The sequence below is a fragment of the Vespa mandarinia genome, chromosome 1 (genome assembly GCF_050613455.1).
Source record: "Vespa mandarinia isolate Hongniang chromosome 1, ASM5061345v1, whole genome shotgun sequence".
Classification (NCBI taxonomy): Eukaryota; Metazoa; Arthropoda; class Insecta; order Hymenoptera; family Vespidae; genus Vespa; species Vespa mandarinia.
The window spans coordinates 8,655,194-8,670,393 of NC_140810.1; the positions used below are offsets into that span (position 1 = coordinate 8,655,194).

Consider the following 15,200-nt stretch of genomic DNA (forward strand, 5'->3'; position numbering starts at 1 on the left):
AGAACGACACACGCATTTATACATTTTACATTTTTTCCTTTGTATTATTTACTTTAATGTTATTTTTGAAGATTAAAATCAACGAAATTAGATTTCAACAAATTACCTTTATAAATATTGAGACAAACAATAGAAAAAAATATTTGTTTGATTATATAAATATAACGAGATTATAATACAGTAGTTTAATTGCACGTCTTTATCATATTCTATCAACTATCAAAATAAAAGGAATTTGTTTTCGAATAACTATTAATATGCGAATGCAATGATGCTTGGTATCTTTCGATTATTGTAAGTCTTAAAGTTAAAGAAGTTAAAAAATTAAGATATTAGATTCATCGTACATTATTTCAATGAAAATGATTAATAATGAAATAATGTTTAAATTGTATATCATTTTTCTTATATATCATATATTTATAATAAGATTATATCTTACAAATTATAGTATTCGAATCGATTATTTCAACTTCTTTATCTAGAGAGTTTGAAATTATTAGTTAAATATGTCGAACAGATGGCGCCAGGAATACAGAAAAATATCTACAATTTGCATAACCTAATAAAATATGAAAAATAAATTGAATATCTACTGATCATTGCTTCATAGTCCAACATATTTTATCGTTCAGTATACGGTATTAAAATACTTTAAATGCATTAAGGCGCCTCGAAAATGGTCTCTTAGTTTTTTTTCTCTTGTTTAAGTATCAACCATAATCGATTCCAAAAACGTGTGCAAATCCGTGTACTGTCTAAGAAATTTTAATGATTTGAAGTAATTTTTTGAAAAATTATTCATTCATTTTATGCATATATGTTTATTTATTGATATTTCATTTTATTTGGAAATAATAAAGAAATTAAAATGAGTGAGGAAAAACCTATACCAAATAGTGTCAAATTTGCCATCGCTGGTCTTTCTGGGTTTGTACTTGACAGTTTCTTTTTCAAGATGTTTTATTACTTATTTTCAAATTATTTTTCATATTATATAATTTATTATAATATATTATATAGTCTTTATAAAGAGAGATAAACTTTTTCGTTTTCTGTCTTTATTTAGTAATTATACTATTTAAAAAATCGATAATAATGAATTTAGAGGTCAAATGATCAATTATTGCTTACATCCAACAGAAAACGAATGCATGTTATTTTTAACTCTTTATAAAACGCATTGATATCATAAAACTTTTACCGGCCTTTCATTTCTCAATATCAGGCTATAAATAAAAATGTGTTCAACCATGAAGAATTAAACTAATTGATATTTTTGAAAAATTTAAAGGATTACGAAATATTTTATGTTTCTAATTCTAAATAATTCTAAATAAAAAATAAAAAAAAGCATATCTATAGACATATGCATGTTTCAGCTATTTTTTAATAAATTAAAATTTATTAAAAATTTATTTCTGTAATATTTATTTCTTTTTATTTAATAAAAATATTTATAAAATATAATTTAGTTATAAGTTAGAAAGTATTTAGATATAATGATAAAAGTTTTCTGTATATAATTATAGAATGGGTGCAACTGTCTTTGTACAACCATTAGATCTAATTAAAAACAGAATGCAATTAAGTGGAAAAAAAACTACAACACTTGCTATCGCAACTAACATTCTTAAAAATGAAGGTTTTCTTGCTTTTTATAATGGCTTATCCGCCGGTTTATTGAGACAAGCAACATATACAACTGTTAGGCTAGGTGTATATAATTGGCTTTTTGAAACAGCTTCGTAAGTATAATATATGAAAGCATTTAGTTAAATAAATTATTAATTAATATCTAAATGTATTTTATATATGAATCTAAATGAATCTAATTTAAATAATTATAGTTATTTATTATCTTAATACTAAAGTATACTTATTATTTTGATATATTTAGAAAAGATGGCCAACCAAGATTTATTGTAAAAGCAGCTTTAGGAATGTTTGCTGGTTGTGTAGGTTCATTTGTAGGTACACCTGCAGAATTAACATTAATACGAATGACTGCAGATGGTAGATTACCACTTGGTAAATCATTGTTTAATAATGTAATGAAATCAATCTCCATATTATAATCTTAATGTGCTAAATGTTTCCAGATCAAAGACGTAATTACAAACATGTGTTTGATGCATTATTTCGTATAATTAAAGAAGAAGGATTATTTACATTATGGCGAGGAGCAATCCCAACCATGGGCCGTGCAATGGTTGTAAATGGAGCTCAACTATCTTCATATTCTCAAGCAAAACAAATGTTACTTGAAACAGGTATATCCTAAAAATATATAACAGTAACTTTTAATTTAATATCAATATTTTAATAAAAAAAATTTTATTTTAAAATAGGTCATTTTAAAGAAAATATCACATTGCATTTATTATGCTCCATGTTTGCTGGGATAATTACAACCATTGCATCTATGCCTGTAGATATTGCCAAAACAAGGTAATATATTAAACAACTTTTTAAATATGTGTTTTATTTACAAGTTGTGTCTGATCATATTTTTTTTCTTCTAGAATCCAAAATATGAAAATAATTGATGGAAAACCAGAATATACAGGAGCATTGGATGTGTTTAATAAAATTATTCGTCATGAAGGACCATTTGCACTTTGGAAAGGTTTCCTTCCATATTATGCACGTTTGGGTCCTCATACAGTCTTAGTATTTATATTCATGGAACAAATGAACAAAGCCTACAGAAATTATTTTGCATGATTAGGATTGTTTATTTAATGTATTATCGTATGTAAAGATCATAGAGAAACACCAAAAATGATTTCTTATATATTTATTTTTATTGCATAGAAGATAACTTACATACCTTACACAAAATGTATGTATACTATAAACATAGATAAAATTATATGTTTTTATTTTATTTCTGTAGGGTTTGTAAATTAATGTTTCAAAGAATTCCATTAATACTGAAATTCAGATTTAAATAACAACTAAGCATATAACAATGTTTTTATATGCGCACAATATTACTCTATTTTTTATAGATATATACATATTTATTACGAATTTGTTTTATTAAATATTCATTATTTTGATTTAGCATCATAATGAATATATTCTAAACATAAAATTTAATTCACACTAAACCACGTTTTGTAATTTTCTGGCTATGTACAATTTATAAGGCTAAATGTGAACACAAAAATTTATAACAGTTTTTTATATTTTTTAAGCGATAATATATGCCACTGTATGTTCAATCAGAGTAACAATCAAAATAAGTTACTTGATCTTTCATTGTAATCAAACAATGAAACTATACATTCTTTAAATATTCTTTACAGGTAAATGAGTATGTCTGGTACAACTCTATATTACTTAATATATTTGTTATTTTCTAATGTTTATAGTAAATCTTTATTTTTATTTCTAAGAAATATCTATTTTATATTTTATTATAGTTTTCTTTTAACGAACAATCTAGGAAAAATTAAAGGTGTATAGTATGAAGATATAAAAATGTATAAGACAGCAAGTACAAACAATATATTATCAGTTTTGTACACTATTTCAGAAGTAAATGCTTTACTAATAAGCAGATGTATATAATTTTACTTTTCCACTAAGTATCCTTAATATTTCGTAATAAAAAAGATAAAAAACCAACAAAAAGATAAGTGTATTAAGTGCAACAATATAGAATCAATTAGAAGTATTAAGAACGAAATATATAATATATATGTTTGTTGTATGTACATATCTACATATATATATCTACATATATGTGGTCATTTCAGTTTTACCTAGCTTTACCCGATACTACGGCTGACATACTGTTTCCCATCAACAGTAAATAAAAGATTAAGTCAAAAAGGAATAGAATGATTTTATTTATTTATAAATATTTTAAGAAAATTTGTTTTAAATTGAACTTTAATCTTTATTTTACTATCATTTATATTTTTATACATAATAAATGAAACAGATTAGATAACATGAAGCATCATTTAAATAGAAGACACAAACTTGTGTTAAGGTTATATAATACAATTTTACATTGAATTTAAAAAAATGTGCATAATACTGTTATATTATGTATGCTATTACGTTTTACTAATATAACAATTAGTAAAATAAATTTTATACAAAGATTTAAATAAATGTAAATGTGCATAGTGTGTATTTTTATGGTTTTTATATTAAAATGGCAGTGAAAAAAAGAATCCAAAAATGGAACCAGAATGGTTTTGAAGATTGGGTATATAAGTATTTTTTATTTTTTGTTGGTGCTTTATATTAGCAATAAGTTAACATAAGAGTAAATGTATATTTTATAGAACATTATAAGTTTTATATATACTATTAAAAACATGATGATTTCTTGATGTATACGTTAATATAGTCAAATTAAAGCAATAATTTACTTTTAGGGTGGTTATATGGAAGCTAAAAAAGCAAAATTAGAAGAACAATTTAATGAAGAAGCAAAAAAAGAATATGAAGATGCATCAAATTTATTTCAAGGAATAGCTATATTTGTAAATGGTTATACAGATCCAACAGCAGATGAACTAAGAAGATTAATGATGGCACATGGGGGAATATACCATCATTACATGCGACCTAAAATTACTTCTCATATAATTGCATCAAACTTACCATATTCTAAAATTATAATGTATAAAAAAGCTCAATGTCCAATCCCTATTTGTAAACCTGAATGGATAACGGATAGCATCAAAGCTGGGAAAGTTTTAAACTATGAGAATTATTTGCTTCTTACTGATTGTATTGGTAGTCAGCCACAATTAAATTTTAAAGTATGTGATAAAAAGCAAAATGTAAATAGTGATATGAAAGAAAATAATACAATACAAAGTACTGTCGAATCTGCTATACTAAATATTGCTACTACTAGTGAGGACATCAATCAAAACAGTAATAATTTTTTGAATCCTACCAAAACAAAAGGAACAGTACTTTCATCAAAAAATGCAGAATTTATATCAGAATTTTATAACAACTCACGATTACATCATATTGCTACAATGGGAGCAACATTTAAAGATTACATAAATGAATTAAGAGACAAAAGTGATGGAAAATTTCCTGGTTTAGAACAATTGAAAAAACTGAAAGAATTTAAACAAAACTCTCAATATTCCAATGATTCATACTTATCAGATGAAATGTTTTCTTCTCAAGAAAATCGAAATACAATAATAAAACAAGAACCTGTCATAATGCATATAGACATGGATTGTTTCTTTGTTTCTGTAGGTCTTAGAAATAGACCACATTTAAGAGGATTACCTGTAGCAGTGACACATGCTAAAGGTAGTAAAAGTATTAATACTAAATCAAATAATGTGAATAATAATGGTCAAGATGAAGAAGAATTTACCTCCTTTTCTGAAATTGCATCATGTTCGTATGAAGCGAGAAGCGCTGGTGTGAAGAATGGAATGTTTTTGGGTGAAGCATTAAAAATATGCCCTAATTTATATACAATAAAATATGATTTTGAAGATTATAAGGAAGTATCATATAATTTGTACAATATAATAGCATCATATACATTAGATATTGAAGCAGTAAGTTGTGATGAAATGTATGTAAATTGCACTAAAATACTTGAAGAATCGCACTTAATGCCTATGGAATTTGCAACAATCATAAGAAGTGAGATTAGTCAGACTACAGGCTGTCCAGTGTCAGCAGGATTTGGAAGCAATAAATTAAGAGCAAGATTAGCAACAAAAAAAGCTAAACCTGATGGACAACTTTACCTAGAAGATAATAATATTATTTCATACATTGACAAATTTAACGTACAAGATTTACCAGGTAATGCAATTAATATTAATTACTATTCCTAAAAAATATAATTTCCTTATTAATATCTATTAAATTATCTATTACAATAGGAGTCGGATATACAACCACAAAAAAGTTACGTAGAATGAATATAAATACTTGCGCAGAGTTGAGATCGGTATCTTTAGAAACATTACAGAAAGACTTTGGAAAAAAAATGGGAGAATTATTGTACAATACGTGTCGAGGTATTGATAAAACAAAGTTAAATTTAGAACATGTAAGAAAATCTGTATCAGCAGAAGTTAATTATGGCATTAGATTCGAAAATAATGGCGAAGCAGTAGATTTTTTAAAAAAGTTATGCATAGAAGTACATAGCAGATTAAAGAATGCTAATGCAAAAGGTAGGTGTATCACATTAAAACTGATGGTTAGAGCTAAAGAAGCACCTGTAGAAACAGCGAAGTTTATGGGTCATGGACTTTGTGATTATATAACAAAATCAAAAAATCTAATGGCATCCATTGATGATCTTACCATTATTACAAAGTAAGTGTTTAAATCTTTCGTTTGCTTAATTTATTCAATTATCCAAGATTAAAAAATAATTTAAATTTTATTGAATAATTTATATTACAGAGAAATTATTGGCATATGGAATCAATTACATCAGGCACCTAAAGATATGAGAGGAATAGGTATTCAAATCTCCAGATTAGAAATACAAAAAAATAAATCTAATGATAATAATTTGATGAACTTTATTAATAAAACTAAACAACCTCAAGTAAGAAATTTTAATTTAAACAAATGCACAGATGACCAAAGTAACAAAAGAAATTTTAAAAATAATGAAACGTTTTTTGATAATAAAAGAACAACATCAACAACCATTAGTACTGACAATATTTTTTCGAAGCCTAGTAATTCACGTTCGGTAAATATAGAAATAAACGTTGTAGAAACTTTGCAAAATAATAATGATCAAGGAGATTCAAACACTGATCTAATGCAAAATGCTACTTCATTTAATCACTCAATGATTGTATTACCCTCTCAAGATATAAACGAGAGTGTATTAATTGAATTACCCGAAGAAATAAGATCTGAGATACTTGAAGCTAAATTGAAAAAACAAAATTCTTCAAATAGTAAATTCAAATCGCAAATTCAAATCAATAAAGAAAATAATGTAAATGCGGAAATTAATAATCCAAAGACAAATAAGAAAGAGGGAGAACATTCCAAAATAGAAAATACATTTCACAATAACTTGCTGTCTTCAGAGATAATTAAAAGAGAATTATCTAATAAAAATATAGAAGAAAATAATGTGCAACCACCTACTGATCAAAAGAAGTTTTTAAATGGTACTTCCGAAGTTTACATGTTATCACAAGAAATAGATGAATCCACATTAAATGAATTACCAGATAATATTAGAACTGAAATAATTAATACAATGTTAAGAAAAAAAAATGAATCTAATAATAAGAATAAAGCAATGAAAAATATGCAAACACATCAGGAACAATTCTTCAAACAAATTAAACCAAATTCGGGAAAAAATATAAAAACTGAATTACCACCAATTCAAGAATTAGATATGTCAGTCTTATTGGAATTACCTGAAGATATACGAAACGATATATTTAATCAATATAAAAGCAGTAAACAAGAAAATACTAATAATTCTAGCACTAATGCAGGTGTATCAAATGAACAAATGAATCATCAGAATAATACGGGAGAAACTGTTAAGGAAAGTACAGCTACAGAAAATATATCATTTTCGCAAATAGATCCTGATTTCTTAGCAGCATTACCAACAGATATGCAACATGATGTGCAACAATATTGTATTGCTAAAAAGAAAGAAGATCAATTGAAAAATACAAATAATTTGCCTAATAAAAATACTGCTATTAATAATCTCAATAAACAAAGGAGTGTATTACAATACGCGAAAAATGCAAGACCTCTTTCTAAATCAAAAAATAACGGTAAATATTCTAAAACAGTTTTGAGTAAAAATAATCGCAAGAAAGATATAAAATCAATGTCAAAAGTTAAAAAGTGTAGTAATAAATATGAAATAGAAACGGTTAGAAAGAGTGACAATGTAAAAAATAGCAAATTAGATAATAAAGAAGATAAAATAATCAAAACAGCAATACCCGATACAAATAATATTAATAATGAAAAAGATATTGTAGATGAAACAGAAACGATATTGGCATATAATCGAATTATTACAAATGATAAGGAAACTACAGATAAATATCAAGGGACATTGATCGATATCGTCAATACATTTTTCAGTCTTCCAATAGAACAAGTATGTTAAATTTCTATATTTATATTAATTTTATCTAATAGTAAAATAATAATAATAATTTTATCGAATATATTATGTATAGTACTTAGTATATATTATATACATTCTGTAAAATTTGTATAAGAATATTATCAAAGTAAAAGTCGAAATATATGAGAAAAATGATTTAACTTGATTACTATTGAATGCACTAATAAATAAATCTAAGAATTGTTAATTTATAAAAACAATAAATCATCAACAAAAAAAAATACTCATTACCAAATATTATTATATATGAATATGTAATAGTGATATATTACTTAATTGAAAAGTCAATATCAAGAATTTACGAAATGCATTGTGAATTATTTAGAATTTATGATAGTTTAACAGAGAGATGTACAAAGATATATGTAATATATTAAACAACGTACATTTCTATATACATAATAGCATATTAATATTTCAAATTAATAAGGAATCATAGTATTAATAGAAATAAAAATGGCATATGTTTACAGATTAAAATGCAAATACAAACATGGATTGCTTCTAAAACTGAAGAAGATATTAACTTGTTATCGCTTGCAACATTTCTTAGCATGCTTCCCGAGAAGAAACGCGTTGAAGATTTACATATTCTCTTGAAAACCATGCACAGGTAAGAGTAAATTGTTTTATATGCAAAAGAAAAAAAAAAAAAATATATATATATATATATATATATATATATATATAACAAAAATGTTATATATATATATATATATATATATATATATATATATATAACCAAAATGTTATATATATATATAACAAAACGAAGGAAGGAATAAAGAGAAAATACTATTTTACTCGTGGCTGATACTTAAATAAAAATAATATTTTGAACATAATACATTAACTTACTACATATTCTTCTGTTTAGATGTACGACAAAAACTGGAAATTGCTTTTGGCATGGGATATATGGGAAAACAGTGGAACACGTTCAACGTTATATGCAGATCGAATACAACAGCGATCTAATGGTACCACCAATTAGATGCAATTGTTTCAAATATAACAACGATGTAATATAAATTTCCGGAATTTAATAAATTAATGTTTTTACAATGTGCTTAATAAGAAACGTATTTACAAGCAAACATAATACTTACCTTTAATTTCATCGAACACAGTAACATTTCTTAGATAACATAATAATGTACGATTATCAATAATGCATTTTTCGCAAGATTATTGTTCAAAGGTTTCATATAAATCGGTAAGAAGTCATAAACCTTGAATTCGTACGTATTTTTGTAATATATATATTTTTTAAATATATTTTTCACTTTGTAGTCGGTACGCGCAGGGGTGGTGAAAAAATAGAAAGGGGTGAGTTAGAGACGAGTATTTACTATTCCCATTCGGTGGTACCCGGCGGTTTAGGCGTTAGATCATATAGAACGCGCGAAATGCCGGGTACCGTAGATATTTCAGTCACCATTTTCTTCACCACCTAATAGAGAAAATGATATTCTTAATATAATAGCCGATATTATATAGACGAAGAAATAAATCAATTAAAGGACACGATACTTACGTGAATTGGTAATTCTTTTCCGGGAATAGCAGGAGTTCCTGTCATAAAATCGTTGGTACAGAATGGCCTAATCACGATTGAACGTTGACACGATGGCGTTCGAGAAGCGGCATCGCGATCGAAATGTATAGGAATTAGAACTATAGGCATCTGGTTGATGACGCCCATACAACCGTTTGCAGCCAAAACCTGATTTGCTAAATGATCTGCTTGTCTTAAGGTAGCTATCACATTGGATGTAAGATGTGTCTGTGTAATGTCTGTGACCGGATGATGAAGTTGTGGTCCAAAGATATAACATACGCGATTTACATTGTGGCACACACGTGGAATTAACCTCGCAAGGAACAACATATCTTCCCACTCTACTCCTTCTGAGATACTTTCTTCACTTGATAATCCTACTACATAGCTATAAGATCTACGGTCTCCCTGTATATATATATATATACACATATACAAATTCTTCGTATTATACATTTTTAATTATTATTTCGGACAATATATCATTTATCAAAATAGAATTAACATACCTGAACTCCTACGCTACGAATAGGCAAAAGTGTTGCAGCGATATGACGACGGCTAGAAACTCTTCGAAGTTGTTGACGTTCTGTTTCGCTTGTCGCACCTTCTACGCGATTTAATAATGCGTGCTTTTTTTGTAGCATTTGTTCATATTCTGCCATTATTTTAACTATAACCTATCCCGTAAAATTAATAATTATATATTTGTAAATAGATTAGTAAAATATAATTTGATCATATTAGTTTTTTATTTTACAATATACATTACCTGGGTTTCTGAGAAATCTTTGTCCATATACGGTTCATCAGCACAAAGAATGCGAATGGCAAGGCCGGGCCCTGGGAATGGATGACGAGAAACGAGTAACGCTGGTATTTCAAGATCGCATCCCAATTGTCTTACTTCGTCCTTATGAAAATCTTTTAGAGGTTCTACTACATGACCTCGTGCTCTCAATGCTCTTACAAGATCGCTATCGTTGTGATGCGTCTTTATAGCATCAGCTTTACCTGTTGTGATTAATCATTAAAATATCTTCATTGCTTTTACACAAAGTATTTTAACAAAGATGAATAAAATTGTATGAATGTGACTTTACCACTTGCCAAGGCACTTGCACTCTCTATGAGGTCAGGCCTGAGAGTGCCCTGTCCAAGGATTACTTCTTCCGGCTTCAAACCTAATTCTGTGATCGCTTCATTGGCTACCCTCACAAAAACGTCTCCAATAATTTTTCGCTTTTCTTCTGGATTGGTTGTCGCGCACAACATTTTTGTTAATCTTGTTCGTGGAGTAGTTCCCGTACTAACAATTCCTTTGCTGTTTATAGTGTTTGCATTCAAGGCTGGATTAATATTATCCAAAGGAACTGAGGTAGTGCCTTGCATGAAACAATGTGCAGCGTTTACTACCCTCAATCTGATTCCTAATTGGGACAAACTCTGCTCCACGAATTGCGTTTCTCCTTTGCGCATGAAGCCATTGTTGATATGCAGCGCGATAACTTGATCTTTACTGAGTGCCTTGTTCAATAGCACTGCACATACCGTCGAATCCACGCCTCCGCTCACTAACAACTATGATCGTTTTTTTCTATTTCAATTGACAATTACACTTTCGCATATTTATATTTTTAATTACTTTTAAATATCTTTAGAAATATTCTATCTTGATATACTCGCTCCATAGCAATTTCAATAATTTGCTTACTTTACTATATCAATTTTTTATTTTATGAAAAAGATGTATATTACTTACCAAAACTTTCTTATTATCAACAGCGTGTCTGATATATTGAATACATTGGGCTTCCCTATCACGAAGCGTATAATTACCCGTAAGACCAGCTATTCCATAAAGAAAATTGTGCAGCATTATTTTTCCATTAGGCGTTAGGTCTACTTCTGGATGAAATTGCACTCCATATAAATTCATTTTATCACTGGCTATGCCTACAATAAAGTTTGACGATTTGGCAGTAATACGAAAACAGTCAGCAATCCTGTCTATACTGTCTCCATGTGTTAGCAATACCATTTGTTCTTTCTCCAAGCCCCTGATGCATAATATATCAAATATAAGTATATGAACATTGAACATATTTTATATATTTTCAAATAGTTACATTTAAATAAAATGTACACACTTAAATAAAAGGCACTTGGTATCTATTTCAATGGGATATTGACCATCTTCACGTCCTGATTTTCTTACAATAGTACCCCCAAATTCTTTATTCATCATTTGCATCCCATAACATATTCCTAGTACAGGAATTCCTATTCGGAAAATATCTGCATCATATCTAGGTGCATCTTCTGCATATACTGAACTAGGTCCACCAGAGATAACAATAGCTCTATGAACAAAAAATATAGCAAAACAATTTGATGTTAAATTTCTCTAATGATTAATAATTTTTTTTATCAAATTTCATGTGATATATTATTATCTTTACTTATATCCTTTTTCTTGAAGAGTGATAGCTGGTGTGTCCAGAGGCAAAATATCACTATGAATATTAAGCTCATGAACCTTTCGATCTATCACTTTGCCGTATTGTGCACCTGCATCCAAGATAGCAACACGTTCATCGATACAGGATATTCCAATGGCCCCCTCATCAGCTCCATTATTTCTATCTGCGCGAAACAATGGGCCGTCCGCGCTTTTTTCCATTTCAAATTTACAGCTGTGCTATGGTCTTTGCTGTTATGTCGACAATCCTACAATAAGAATATATATATATATAATAATATATATTTATAAATTTATGACTAACTTTTATGAAATATACATGGATAATAAATATGTACATAATTTTAAACACGCCGATTTAAGCTGTACTTATTTATACATTGAAATTTTGATATATTATATTTGCTATAGCAATTGTTTTCCTATTTGTATCTATAAATGTTAAAATATTTATATAAAGAGCAATACTTTTCACATTAAATTTAAACTTGTTTATTAACATGTTTTTAAAAAATAATTTTCAGATTAATTTTTAGATCAAATAATAATATTTTAAAATATTGGTAAAGGCAATTCATAATGTCACATTTTATCTATGTTAACATTTATATCTTTATTTTTAAAAGTATGGTATTAAGAACAGTTTGATTTCAGATAAGAAATGTATAATTATAATGATATGACCTCGTTTCATAATTTAGATGAGAATAATTATTTGTAAATAGGTTATTACTTTATTATACTGTCAACTTGACCTATTATATAATCATATTTATTATATGATAATCATTATTAATTTTAAATAAATATAATATGTATGTATATGTATTTATATATATGCATACATACATATATATATATATACATATTTAAATACATATATATACTTTTTAATTTAAAATAAACGACTAAGAAAAATAGTATAAAAACATTTTTTGTTCTTAAAACATTTTTTTCTTGATCATTTGAGCAAATTAATATTTATAAATTTTTTTTATAGTTTCTTATTTGCAAACTTCTAAAAACAATAATATTGATTTCATGGAAATTTACTTGATATGATCATGTAATAAAAAAATAAAAACCAAGGTCTACGTATTGAGTACAGATATGCAGTATTTCAATCTTCAACCAATAATCACATAATCGACATAAAAACCCAATGTTACAACTTAGTAGAATCCATTATCTTTTAATCTATGCAAGTAAAGGTATAAAGTTTCTTATTTGAATAACATAAAAAACGAAAATAACTTTGAATTTATTAATGTCTATCTGCATGAATATGTACAGATATATTCTAATCATTACATGACTGAACATAATGAACTGTCTGACAACTACTACTGTACAGTGTACATCACAAAACATAACGCGCTATTTTGCATTTTCGCTTTGAAAAATACGCGCCCTCCATGATAAATACGTAATCATTTGATAGGGTAACTTGAAAATAATGAAAATGGAGTAGGATAATAATTAGTTAAAAACAATTCACCGGTACCGTAATTTTATGAGCACGTTTCGATGCGATCGACGTATTGAGCTGTTATGTGGCTGACTTGCTTCGGTTGCGTCGTTAAGCGATAATTAAGATACATTTAAAAACTTACCGAATGAAATCAGATTGGTAATATTTAAAATGAGTACAATATAATCACACAACGTAAAAGTAATTACAGGAAAACAGAACCTGCACACTCTGGACGAGGCGGCCATTCAATCGCCACAATGCAGTGACTGCTTTCAGGCTTCAAGTAAACGGGAGAGCCAACCTAGCGACTTGAAATTTTTTAAGATACCAGAAACTTCGCGAGAAAATCGCTTTATCGACCGGGAGTAACTCTTTTCACCAATAAAACACATTTTCTTTTCCTTTAACCGATCGATTTCATTATGTCATTGCATCACACAACTAAATACTTTTCATTAGACGAATACATTTATTATTTACTACAACTTTTGAAGTATATTGCGTTATAAGACCTTTTTATAACGATTAATACGATTTTTTTCTTTCTTCTGTTCTAGATTTAGTCCGTCGAGTTTATTACTACTATGGCAGAGCATGCTTACCTTCCCCTTGTTGAAGGAGGATCAACAAAGAAGGAGATATATTCTATCTCAAGACTTTTGCAGGGATGTAAATACGCATCTGAATCCCCTGTATCTTTTTTTACCCCTCAGATTTTTTTTTTGTTCTAAATTTTCATTATAATATATGTATCATTTAAATGATTAACGAAACAAGCATAAGCAGATATATATATATATATATATATATATATATATATATATATATATTATATAGAATGCAAAAATAAAACAATTAAATAAACATCGTATCTCTATGTTAAATATAACGTTATAGAATATTGAAAGATTAATAAACACAAACGTATTAATATTTTAACTTTCAATTTTGCATACACAATGAAACAAATATTAATCATAGATTCTTACACTATTAAATAGGCCTTTTTTAGCTCACTAAAATGGTAGGCACCATTACGAAAGTAGTGAAAAAGAAGAAAATATCTTGTGTCTTTAAGGTTTGGCTTTTTATGTTATATAGATACTGTAGCAGTTTCTTCTTACACGCAAGCGCCACCTGCAAAAGGTGAAGAGAAATTAATATTAACAGTGCTGTAATTAGAATTTTAGTGAGTGGGTTTTCTCACATAGCAACTTTCTTGTGACGTGATCCGTGTAATCGATATTCTTTTCAATAATATCATGTGTCGTTTAAAATAATGTAAATGATTAATTATGTAAATGTAGAAATAAAATTTCAATTTATTACGTTACTATTCGTTCTTTAAAATAATCAGTATAATAAATATAAGCGAACTATTTAATTGTATTATATTTTATTATTATTCTTATACATATTTTTAATTCTTAAATTTTTATAATAGCCACGTATTTGAATTACTTGGTCTGCATTATCGACTGTTGCCCCGATCGTAGTGCTGCAGTTAGCACATATTGGTACTAAA

At 27.4% G+C, this 15,200-nt stretch overlaps 3 protein-coding genes across 8 annotated transcripts; 2 read left to right on the plus strand and 1 right to left on the minus strand.

Moving 5' to 3' along the window:
- Positions 1-548: 548 nt before the first annotated feature.
- LOC118450439 (mitochondrial 2-oxoglutarate/malate carrier protein) lies at positions 549-2,871 on the plus strand. Its single transcript, XM_035886225.2, has 6 exons — positions 549-930; positions 1,533-1,748; positions 1,901-2,031; positions 2,103-2,273; positions 2,352-2,451; positions 2,526-2,871. The coding sequence occupies exons 1-6, from the start codon at positions 872-874 to the stop codon at positions 2,725-2,727; spliced, it is 879 nt and encodes a 292-aa protein (XP_035742118.2). The 5' UTR covers positions 549-871; the 3' UTR covers positions 2,728-2,871.
- Positions 2,872-3,838: 967 nt separating this feature from the next.
- On the plus strand, positions 3,839-9,694 carry Rev1 (Rev1 DNA directed polymerase). The gene is made up of 6 exons (XM_035886223.2): positions 3,839-4,228; positions 4,401-5,817; positions 5,898-6,339; positions 6,430-8,128; positions 8,632-8,771; positions 9,036-9,694. Exons 1-6 carry the CDS (start codon positions 4,175-4,177, stop codon positions 9,187-9,189), a joined length of 3,906 nt encoding a protein of 1,301 aa, XP_035742116.2. The 5' UTR covers positions 3,839-4,174; the 3' UTR covers positions 9,190-9,694.
- On the minus strand, positions 9,182-14,812 carry bur (GMP synthase burgundy). 6 transcript variants are annotated; one of them, XM_085660662.1, is made up of 10 exons: positions 14,665-14,775; positions 14,278-14,402; positions 12,182-12,449; positions 11,870-12,082; positions 11,482-11,779; positions 10,823-11,300; positions 10,492-10,733; positions 10,229-10,399; positions 9,696-10,127; positions 9,182-9,611 (listed from the first exon to the last, which is right to left on the minus strand). In XM_085660662.1, exons 3-10 carry the CDS (start codon positions 12,400-12,402, stop codon positions 9,510-9,512), a joined length of 2,157 nt encoding a protein of 718 aa, XP_085516788.1. In that variant the 5' UTR covers positions 12,403-12,449; positions 14,278-14,402; positions 14,665-14,775; the 3' UTR covers positions 9,182-9,509. The 6 variants fall into 6 exon arrangements, with proteins under 6 accessions (XP_085516788.1, XP_085516778.1, XP_085516791.1 ...); XM_085660652.1 differs by lacking the exon at positions 14,278-14,402 and having other exon boundaries at positions 14,665-14,812; XM_085660665.1 differs by lacking the exons at positions 14,278-14,402; positions 14,665-14,775 and adding an exon at positions 13,895-14,256.
- Positions 14,813-15,200: the final 388 nt, after the last annotated feature.